Here is an 11559-nt window from a genome sequence, read left to right as displayed (position 1 = left end):
GTCGCGGCTATAGGACGGGGTGAGCGGGGTGCCGGCGCGTGCGTCCATGGGTGCGGGTCGCCGGCGCCGGCGCGCGCGGGGCTTTGGAGGGGGAGAAGAAGAGCGCAGCGCGAGTGTCATGTGTGCCGTGTGCGGAAGCGGGCGCCGCAAATACACCGCGCGAGGTACCGCTTCCTAGCGCGCGCCCAACTGCTTATACCGCGCGCGTGGTTATTGCGCGCCCGCTGGAGCCATCCGCCGGGTTGCGCGCGCGCTAAAACAGGGGATTTTACGGCGCGGCGCCTGTTTAGCGCGCCTGTTGGAGATGCTCTAAACAATATAGGAACCATGCACGTTGATGACTCCCTATCCTTCTTTTATCTTCTTTACCATGCAGATTGGAGATGCAAAGCACGTCAACCGGATGGTGAAGCACGCGTCTAGGGAGGTAGCCAACAAACCAGAGACCCCAGAGAGGCAAGGACATGCCCACAGTAGCGCGCACGGCGTGTGCGCCCGGGACGGCCAAGAGACCAGAAGCTGCACCCAGGAGATGGGTGCGCCCTTGGTGGCGGCCGACGGCGCCCTCACACACGCGCCCATGTAGAGGAAGCAGCGGCAGCGATGAGCGGTTCACGGCGGCGGAAGCTTGCCGGCGGCCCGAGACAACGCTGGCCGCGTCTGCAAGGCCGGGAAGTTGCGCCACCGCCACATGGCCGCTTCATGCAGACTTGTCCAAGCTAGCTCCACGGGAATCATCAACCATCATCCGGACGCATCTCATGCATACTCATGGGCATGCACGGAGCTCTTATTCTTAATTCATGGTTTATCTGTATATAAATATATCTCGTTCTCTCCGTCCCTAATCCTTCAGGTGACACGGAGGAAAGCAGCGAGAGGAGACCTCAAGGCCATCGGGAGATTGCACCCGGGAGAAACCGAGCCAAGAGGAGACGGGCCTGCGGTGGCAGCGTCGAGGACGAGATGACGCGTCGGCGGCAGCACGCACGCCGAGCACGGCGACCTCACACAGGCCAACACATGCCCAGTTGAAGATGCTCCCACGGCGGCGGCGGAGAGGAGATCGCGAGACGCGCCCATGGCGAAGGCATGCTCACCGACCAGCCCACAAACCCTGGTCGTCTGGGATATACGGAGGAGCCCGCACACAGGCCCTAGCACTTTTGGTGCAAAGGCACCCAAGGCGTCCACGTGCGCCACCCATGGTGTCTTCTTCGACCGGCGTCTTCATCCATCTACACCACCACAACGACGTCGAAGCTGCAGACCTGCAGCCCAGCACCATCTACACCACCACCACGACATTGAAGCCGCCCGCTTACAGCCCGGCGCCATCTCCACCCTGCCAATATCAACATGCACCAAAGTTGAGTTCAATGACACATGGCGCCCAAGAGCTGAGCAGATGATGTTCATGTACACATGAAGAAGCAGCTTCAATGCGAATAAGGCGTTTCCTAACTGGTTGTGCGCGCAACGCCAATCACAACCGCTGCTCCAACATATGGATCCGGGCCATTTGCATGTGCAAGCGGCATGCCCCTCTTCCTTTCTTTTCTTTCCTATAGACTGACACATGCATGGCTATAGTACACCTGCATGCCTAGGTTGTCTTTCCTCTCTTCAAAAACTTTGTTACTTTTAGTTGTCTTTTAACAGTTTAATCAAAATTTGTTTTTCAAACTTTATATATATTTGAACTCCTGACACCAAGTTCTTCAATTTTTGAACATATTTTTTTAACTGGAATTGAAATATGATTTTTTTAGAAGATTATCAGTGTTTTCAGTGAGGAACTTTGCTTGGCATAGTGAAGAACTTCTCATTTTCATTTGCAAAGTGATAAATAAACTGGACCAGGAGCTGAGAAACTTTACAAATAGGTTTTCTGCACTTTATTCGAAATATTAAAGAACTTCTCTAGAAAATGTATCTGGAACCGAAGAACTTTATGAACAACTTGTCTAAACTTTGATGAAATGTTTATGAAACTTTTTTAGAAATATATCAATATTAGACTTGTTTGGTAGAGCTAGCCATGAGAAACTCAAATACATAAACGAATTTAAATTTGCATAGTTTATTTAGAAGTTATGGTGATATATTAACTTTGCTAGCAAATATGGTGAAGTAGCCCACCACCGATGCCTTGTGTACCTTGTGTCAGATTTCTAGTATAGGACCTATTGATGTTGACATGCATGCATGGGACCAGCTGCATGTTGATTTAACGTCTAGGATGGATGGGTGGACTCGCGGCGGCGATGTAGCACGCGCCACAACAAAGCTCAAGATGGCAGCGACGAGGCACACCTGTGAAGACCGCAACAACGACGAAAGTCCGCCGGTGAGCCAGGCGGAGCCTTCGTCCGTACACGCTGCCACGTACTACCTCAACAGGCATCCCAAGGTGGCTCCCTATGACACCCCGAGTCGGACACTCGGACTACTTCCACCTGGCGAACATGTACAGTGGTGTACATGTTCAGTGCATCTACAGGTGAGCGGGCGATAGGAATCACGATCAAGATGGACGGATAATCAGAGTTCACCCATGTGCAACCGAAGTAGATGGAGGAGGAGTTGCCCACCGTCTTCACATCTTCATCAACCCCACCACTAGTGCCATCGACATCATCATCGGTCTCGACGGAGAAGCCAACTACACCATTCGACTACATCGACACAGCCTCGCAATCTCCATCATCTCTGCATCTGGCGAGGATGCCGTCAACATCAGCGCCACCGAACGTCCATATGATGTCGCCATCTTCTTCCACCTATCGCCTGGCGAGGACGCTGACTGCACCGGCATGTACTCATTCTTCTACACCAACCGTCTGCATTGAGCGGAGGTCGTCCCCATAACTGCGACGCCCCTAGGTCTACATCGACGAGCTCGTATTGTTGTCATATTCAAGTGACGCCACTACGTGGCGACACACAAGTCTACTCCGACTTCTACATCAACACCCTTCCCCAACATCGTCCAAGCTCCGACGAGGCGAAGCCACTTAACCGACATGTCTTCTTCCGATGAGGTTACCCACATCTTGCCGGGCACCGACGAGGCGAAGGCAAGCCACCAGGTTCGACACCGACGAGGCAGACACCACCAGGCCGGGAACCGACGAGGCGAAGGCCGCCCATCTGTCTGAGCTGAGGAGGCCAGACATCTCCATCATCGGACATCGACAAGCCGGAGGGATATGGCCAAACATCTCCGGAGCGACGGGAATACCGCTCCACCACTCTATTCCACAACATCATCACCATCGCCTACGCCGAGCACTTGGAGAAGACAAGACTTGAAGACGACGACCATTGTAGCAGCTTAATCGGAGGTGGTCCGCGACTTTGACTCGCGGACGTAATTAATCGGGAGCCTTCCGAGGCCCCGTGAACCAGAACTTCACAATCGCCCAAGCCATATCGGTCGTGCTAGCAGGCCATGGAGCGCTTATGTAAAGGGATCATGTAATTTGTTTCTCCGATGAGAGATTAATAAAGTACAAGTTTCCCTATGTTTTCTTTGTGTATTTAATACACTGGCACGCCCGCATATTTATTTCCTCTGACGCGTAGAAAGATAATAACACGATAACCATCGTTGTTTGTTATTATTTTTCGTGTCAAACACTTATGTATAAACTATGCAACTCACGGCCACCCTCGGCTTATGTATAAACCCTGCAACATACGGTAGCACTCGGCTTATACAGACAGTGGCACATGGCCCTTAACACCCGGCTGTCGTCATGTTACTTTATTAAATCGAGAGCCTTATGGAAACACTCGTTTATACATAAGCCAGGTTCAGGCCCGACCCTGATGGGGGGGCAGGGGGGGCGGCCGCCCCGGGCCCCCGGAACAGAGGGGCCCCCCAAGTACGTGCAGTTATGTGATTATAAGCCTGCGTTTAGAGGGAAAAAAATGAAATGTTGTGTGTGCTGCCGTGTTAGGTCAGGCCGAAATAACAGCTGGTTACTATAGCTGAACGTCCGGGATTCCAGCAATCCACCCTCATCATGCGTGCATGACGCTCATAGATGGCATGTGGATGCTTTTTCGCGTGATTAGTGTGATTGCCTTCTGTTTTCCCTTATCCCTCGATTGCCTCGCGACACCATCGCCTTGGCTAACCGCATCGACTTTACCCTGCCCACGACATCATCACCTCGCGCCTCGTAGCGCCTACAGCCGATGCAGCCACTATCAACAGGCCAGGCGAACAACATCCAGGAGGCCACAGGGACGCCCAGTGGCAGTCGGCAGTCTCCCGCTGCCGGCGCGGCCATAGCATGAATCCAGCAGAGAAGGTATCCTGCAACCTTAACGATTTCTAGTTTATAGATCACGATTGTTTCTTCATTATTGCAACAGGACATTGATGATCATCAACTAATTGGACGCTGTTAAGTAGTGACATATTATTTGGCTCCATGCAATTTTAGTTTGTGAGTTTGACATTATAACTGGTAAGATTTTATTAATTGACTTAGTATTTTTTGTAGATTCCAGCTAGTTTTCAAATTACCAATTATTTCTTTAAATTTTGGCACCTTATGTCGCCTAGTAAAAGGCATTCATCCTGCAACTAAAATTACCGGGTCAGATTGATAATGATACAGCGGGGAATATAACAAGAAATTACTAAGATATATGCATAGGTAATTTGATATGAGTATTGCTTTTGAATGCAGTTGACATCTCATATATACATACATTGATTATTATTATGTTGTTTATACTAATGAAGGGCCCCGGGTTCTAGGTTCGCCCCGGGCCCCCGAAAACCCAGGACCGGCCCTGGCCAGGTTTTTTTGTCATGGCTCTCGGCTTATACCGTATAAGCCGGTTTACTATAAACCATGTCCTATAAGCCGGGAGTTTTACTCAGCTTATACATAAACTGAGTTTAAATCTGCACAAGCTGAGTGTATTAGGTATATGGCTTTTTTTTTTCTTGTAGTGCCATACACCCACACGGCCATGCCTGCCCGCTACCTCCCATGTCTTCTTCGGCATCGCCATGTAGGAGAAGCCTCAAATAATCACCATAGTATAGCGTAGGTTTGACGTCTTTGTTCTAGGTTTGGTTGTGGTCGTTGTCGCGTTCGGATACAAAAATCATGCGGTGTTATTTTCAGGTTATGACGGCAAGCTGATGAACCCAATGTCTCGTTGATAAGAGATGTCCAGTCCCACGAGATGGTGTGCTCTTGAAGCTTTCTTCTTTGGATGTCTTAAGTCTGGGATTTATTCTATCTAGTCTATCATCCATCTTGTGCTATAGCATTTTGTGGTAGGCTTCTACTGCCGTATTCAATCGACATTCAACGCACCAGCTTGACAAGCATACCCGTAGGCAAAATAACTCGAGGGTCTTAGGAAGGAGATCAAGATGAAGGAAACACCACCAAAACCTAAGATGTTGCTCTAGTGTTCAATCAACTGTGAAATGGATAATTTGTAGTATCATCGATCAAGATGAAGGAAACACCACCAAACCCGTATTCATATTATTGCGATAATTTGTAGTATCATCGATATGGCTTTCCCCTATTTGATCTTTGTGTTCGTTGGTCATTCTTCTTATATGCGTGAGTAATGCCCATATGTGTGGGAGATGTAGGGGACTCATTTGTGCCTATTTTATATGTGATTGATTATTAAGGGTCCAAACAACATGATCTGAGAGCTACGCAGATAATACATGTTGTTCAGCGACTACCCGCTAGTACTTTGTAGGAGTAAGGGATAGGAAATCCATGATAGTAGTGCTTAGAAGATTAGGGCAAATATTATTCCCTGCAGAACGTGGAGGGTGTTGTGGTTTCACTGTTTTTTCTGATGGTTTTTTCATCGATTTTGTTTATACCGCATTTATGCTTTTTTGTGTGTTCTGATTCGTATTTTTGTCTATTTTTTGTTTCTGTATTTTTATACATTAACTTTTTATAATATGAGATGAGATAACCTTTTTAAAAAAATCAGTAGTTTTAAAAATTGGATTTATTTTTAAAAATTCATTCACATTTCCAAAAGTTGTAAATATTTATTTAAATAATCTCGAGTAATTTTAAATATTCCGTAATGAAGAACTTTTTAAAATTTTGTGTATATTGATTATAAGGAAGATTTTTGTAAATTTATGAATTTACTAAAATTCAATCATTTTAAAATTTTAAACCTTTTCCAAATTCATGAAAAAAGTTATCCATTATTTTCCTTTAGAAAATCTTGAACATTTTCTAAAATTTGGTGAACTTTCTTCATATATATATTTGTTTATTCAAATCTGTCTTTGTAAGAGGAATTTAAATCTGTCAAAAAATAGGCTCAATCCCGGAATGGCCCATGTGTGCGCTCTGTGCTATCCCTCGGAACGGGGCGAGCCGCACTGCCGCGTGCGGAGTTCGTGGAGGCAAAAATCGAGTGGAGACGAACCGAATTTCAGGTGCCTGAATAACAGACGCGCAAAGAAAGGAGGGGAAGCAGAAGGGGCGGAGCGCCGCCGGCCATATCAACATTTCGGCGAGCACGGGCACGGGAGGGGCGGCCAAACCAAGATTTTGGCGACCACGGGAGGGGCGGCGTGTCTCCACTGCCTTCTTTCTAGCCATACGGGCGGCCCGGCAACTCAAGCAGTCCACGGGCGCCTGGAGCACGAGAGCGGCGGCGACGAGTCCGGCGACAACGGCGCGGCAACTCCGGTGAGGCGGTGACCCCTTTTTTCCCCATCTCATTCCCGATTTCACTCTTGATTGGGCCCCCTCCCCCAACCCTAGTTCCATTGTGGCTCTCTTGTGGAGTAGTGCGCTCGTCATGGTGGTTCTGCTCCTTCCGACTCGGGCTCTAGGTACTCTGCCATTGCCTATCTGCAATCCGAACACGGCTGGGAGTCAGCCCCAGGCTCCTTGCCCTTCCGCTTCTTCTTCATAAATAAGAGGAGGGAGGGATTCGAAGCCCTCTCACATCCCCAGGTTAGATCTGGATTCCCATCGTCGCCTCCTCCTTGCCCTTCAGTTTCTCTATAAATTTCTTCTCCTCTACTGGCAACCCTGCTCGTAACCTCCATCAGAATCAAAAATTCAATCTTTAGATCCAGTTAGTGCGGGAAGATCGACCGGCGGAGACATGTCTAAGCGTCAGCACTCGCACCTTGACGTCGACCGCACCGGGAAACGGCCGCGTCGTGCGCCGAAGAAGCACCTCTACCTGGTGCTGGATGATTGGGACACGGGCTGCAGCATCTACAAGGTTGATGCCGACACTTTGCAAGATACCTGCACCAGCGACGTGCAGTTTGGGTTCCCTGACCCTCCCGTCCTCCGGTTTCCCGTGCCAGTACGCCATCTTGGCATGAGCTTCACGGCCTTTGGTAACATCATCTTCATCGCCACCAACCCACACTGTCCACAGACTCCCATCCTCGTATATGACACCGAGATAGCGGGAATCACAATCGGGCCAAGCCTACCACGTTCACTGCTTGGTGGCATTGACATCTCTGTGGCCGCCGGTGATACGTTGTGTGCATTGACATCTCGCCATGACGGCGAGCAGCACTCTTTTGAGGCCATGTCATGGGCAGCCACGGGAAGCGATGAGATGTGCGATCCACGGCCAGCCATGGATTGGTCCTGGAAAAGGGTGCCATCGCCACCGCCATTTGCCATGGATGATATAATTTCGTCTTACGCGCTGCACCCGGACGGGCACACCATATTCATGTCTGCACACGACAGTCTTTATCAACATGTTCCAAAGGGTACCTTCTCATTCAACACCAAGCGTTTTGAGTGGAGGTGGCATGGGGAATGGGCTCTGCCTTTCCAAGGGCAAGGCTACTACGACAGCGAGCTAGGCGCATGGATTGGGCTCCGTAAAGACGGGTACATTTGTGCCTGTGAAGTCGCCTCCCGCAGCCGCGAAAGTGCTGTGCAGCCATATTGTAAGATTGCGAAGGAGAAGTTGTTCCTCAAAGTCCCGGAGCGGCGGCTGGCAGCAATAAGGGCCACTCTCGCGTACATGGGCAACAGCAAATTTTGCCTTGTCGATTGTGTGCAGCGCGAGGGAGTGGAGCCTACATGCATCGTCAATTGTTGCGTACTCCATATGAGCACGTTTGGGCTTAAGTATGATCACAGGGGAGAGCTGCAAACCACGCGCCAGACTGCTCTAGCTCTTGTGTAGTGTCTAAGCATATCCTGTCCTTTTCTCCTCTAGTGTTCTGGATGTAAGAAGTGCTTTGCTTGTTTTATGCAAGCCCTGCCGTGTAATCTCGATGTAAGCTGCTGTGATATGTGGCACTACTACGAAGAGAAATAAAAAGAAGTTGGTTCCCTTTTGCAATTTTCTTGAACCTGAGCCCAGAGATGGTCGCATGTTTCAAGAACTAGAAGCGATGTACTTTGCTGCTTGCGATATCACGATTGACAGGGATTAGAAAAGGTGGTGCAACTAAACAAGTGTTTATTCAATTATTTCCTCCAAAGATTAGATAATCCTGTATCTAACTGCCATGATCACTCTTTCGCAAAAAAGAGTCTAAGATCCCCATGTCTTATTTCAGGATTAGTGGCAGGGAAGTGTCTAGTCATCTCTCCTCAGGTATAGTCATCAGAAAAACAATGGAAGGGAAGCAAGATTAATGGCATGGATAGATAGGTAGAATAAACCTTGAACGCAATACCTGTGTTATACATAACTAACATGTTTTCTCAAGATCCTTATGTACTACCTTATATGTTCATGCATAAGGAATTAGTGTTGCAGATCTCTTTTGGATGGGACCCAAGCTTTCCAATATGTTGCAGATCTCTTTTTGGTATAAAGCCCGAAATTGCCAGCGGATGGCCAGTGAGCTAAAAAATGAAAGAATGGGTCATATGCTCTTCTCTTAAAGATAGGACGAACAAAGAACAAAAAGCAGTTAGAAACAGCATAGTGTCGGCTGTCAAGTTGTTTGCATGACATGGCAGATTGATTTAAATGCAGTAACAACTTAACAATGGCCTTGGGCATATGTTATTTCCGAGGAACAGTAGACCAGGAAGCATCCTTTCTTTCAAGTTGCAACCCTTTTAGTGTTTGTTTTTCACCCTCTGGAACAATTCATGCCCCAACTAGGAGACTGATGGTTATAGTTTCACTAGAAATTGTTCTAGTTGTACAATCCAGAAAATGGTGGAGTCAAGATTAAATGATATGCAACTATCGTTGCTTTTGAATTATAGCTACACCGAGATCATATATACTGTATTTAAATATTTGGTTACATGAGATCAAATATTTCTGGGTTTCTGGCAACGGTTTAGGAGAACACTGGTGGTAAGATCCATATTCCTTGAGGTACACAACTATTTCATATATAAAAGTTTAGTATATATTTGTATTTTTGATATGAGGAAATCCTTCTCTTTCTTCCACCCAGTATGATGGAAAATTCTGCAGACTGTTCGTCTTTGGAATGTCTGCAAAACATGATTACTTCATTAGCAAATTGTAGTGTCTACCTCCAACCATCATATTCAACTGTTAGACAGACAAAAGAGATCACCATTATACAGACTTGAAATCAGAGAAACGCCCCAATTTTACAGATTACTAGTGTTGTTGGAAAATATCGTGTTGTTTCATATCCTACGGTCAGGTCGGCTTATCATGTGCTCACTGATGACGCTGACCAGGAAAGAAACCTGAGAGTGGCTTGTGCTGCTTGCTCAACTGACACCAAAGTGGTAAATTACCTGAATGGAAGAAGGTGTGGAAGTTAAAAAGTGCACAGAAAGTTTGCAATTTCTGGTGGAGAGCTCTGCATAATTTCAAGGAGGGGATGGAAGGCTGCTGACGAGCAGGAGATGGAGCAGAGAAGTTCTTCTAGGCAGACTGGCACGCCTTTGGCTCACATTTGAAAAGGGCATGGCAACTCTTTCTCATTTCTACATTGGACTACAGTGCCCAATTCTCTTCACTTACCACGGCTCAGTTTCTCGTGTAGGAACGGCTCGTGCTCAACTCAACCAGCTGATGGTGCCATTGGATCTGGTAAGGGTAGCACGCAGAGATCAGGCAGCAATTTGAGATGGTTGTTCCATGGCTGGTACAGATCATCCTCTTTCCTTATCTTCTCTTTGATATTCTCATCTTCACGTTTCTGTTTGTTTGCTGGTTTATTTTATTTTGAAAAAATCCGGTGGTCCACGGCAGGTTTGGGCTCAATCATGAAGAGTTGAATACCAATCCTTCCAGTGCGGATTTATTTTTCTGCTGAAGATTACGGCCATGTTGATGGATCATATAGAAGGTTCAGTGTGCAGTTTTTAAATTTGTTCAGCACAAGGGTGCATCCATGCACACACATACATACTCCCTCTGTACCAAGCTTAATGCTCACGGATCTTACATTTTGGTACAGAGGGACCGTTGCTCATATGAGTTACATTTCTAGTTTTTATGGTTGCTCCGTCAGAATACTAATTCCCGTTTTTCATCTAAAATCAGGTGACTGAAGGTCAGAGGTCAGTAAGCGAAGCTCTGGGCTCTGGCTCAATGAAGATGGAACATCGATATCTCTGGCTCGCTCAATGTTGAGGGTGCGTATATTGTTGAGAGTACCTTCATCACTGGGAGATCCTCAACATTGCAGGTGCAGATCATGCCCAAGGCTGACGATCCCTTCTCCTGGAGGTGGACTGAGTCCGGGAGTGTTACACGACCAGAACGCTGTACAACGCCCTCTTCTCCAGTATGGTTCAGGCACCCCCACCCCACCCCTCTGGCAGCAAAAGCTACACTGCTATCTGCGGCCAACAGGTGCTGCTCGCTGGACTGCAGATTGCTTGGCTCGCTCGACATGGCCTACAGCACCCTGACCCTGGTGCTTCCTCCTTGTCCGAACAGTCTGACGAGTCTATTGTTCACCTGCCGTACATCATCATCCAAGGGATCAAGGTGTGGTTCAAGGTGCTAATCGTGTTTGGGGTTTAGTCAATCATGCTGCAAGCGCGTGTGGGGTCACGCAAGGCAGGCAGGAAGGTCCCTCAGAACTCAGAATATGTTGTTTGCATATGACAGAAGGAGTCCTTTTCTTGAATTCAGAGACTGGTCTTCACTGACCCAGGCATTGTTCTTCATTCCTACCTTGTCATTCAATCCCTCGGATCCGTCAATCCATCTACTCCCTCCGTCCCATAATGTAACAAGGTTTTGGTTACCGAACGAAATTTTGAGATTTCCCGTGGTTACCGCGTATTTCAGTGCCCCTCGGTAAATCCCCGTACCGAGCAAAAAATACCAAGTTAGTTGATTTTTTTTAATTTAAGCGCTCGGTGTATAGGAAAGCACGTAGGATCTAAGAAACAATATGACAGTTGGTTATGGCTTATTGGTAGTCATGCGTAGACAACGTTCCATTTGGCTGGTAGCACTTTTATGCCAAATACAAGTTCTTGTTCTATCTATACTATTCTTAAAGAATTTGAATTCAAAATTCAACTATAAATTTCGTTTGAAATATTTTTGGTATTTCTCGGTAACCGTGGTAACTAC

General features: G+C 47.4%; 1 protein-coding gene and 1 long non-coding RNA gene across 2 annotated transcripts; both read left to right on the top strand.

Moving 5' to 3' along the window:
• Nucleotides 1-7143: 7143 nt before the first annotated feature.
• Nucleotides 7144-8246, top strand: LOC119358881. The gene has a single exon (XM_037625281.1). The coding sequence runs from the start codon at nucleotides 7144-7146 to the stop codon at nucleotides 8200-8202; it is 1059 nt and encodes a 352-aa protein (XP_037481178.1). The 3' UTR covers nucleotides 8203-8246.
• A 1770-nt stretch (nucleotides 8247-10016) lies between these two features.
• LOC119358880 lies at nucleotides 10017-11205 on the top strand. Its single transcript, XR_005172314.1, has 3 exons — nucleotides 10017-10111; nucleotides 10219-10315; nucleotides 10513-11205. It is a non-coding gene; the product is annotated as an uncharacterized LOC119358880 (long non-coding RNA).
• The last annotated feature ends 354 nt before the right edge of the window (nucleotides 11206-11559 follow it).

Source organism: Triticum dicoccoides, chromosome 2A (assembly GCF_002162155.2).
Source record: "Triticum dicoccoides isolate Atlit2015 ecotype Zavitan chromosome 2A, WEW_v2.0, whole genome shotgun sequence".
Taxonomy (NCBI): Eukaryota; Viridiplantae; Streptophyta; class Magnoliopsida; order Poales; family Poaceae; genus Triticum; species Triticum dicoccoides.
The sequence above is the reverse complement of the archived record's forward strand: the minus strand, read 5'-3'. Positions and strand labels throughout refer to the sequence as shown.

What these genes read in the sequence shown, in the direction of transcription:
- LOC119358881 (XM_037625281.1), top strand. Translation starts at nt 7,144, where the DNA reads ATGTCTAAGCGTCAGCACTCGCACCTTGACGTCGACCGCACCGGGAAA.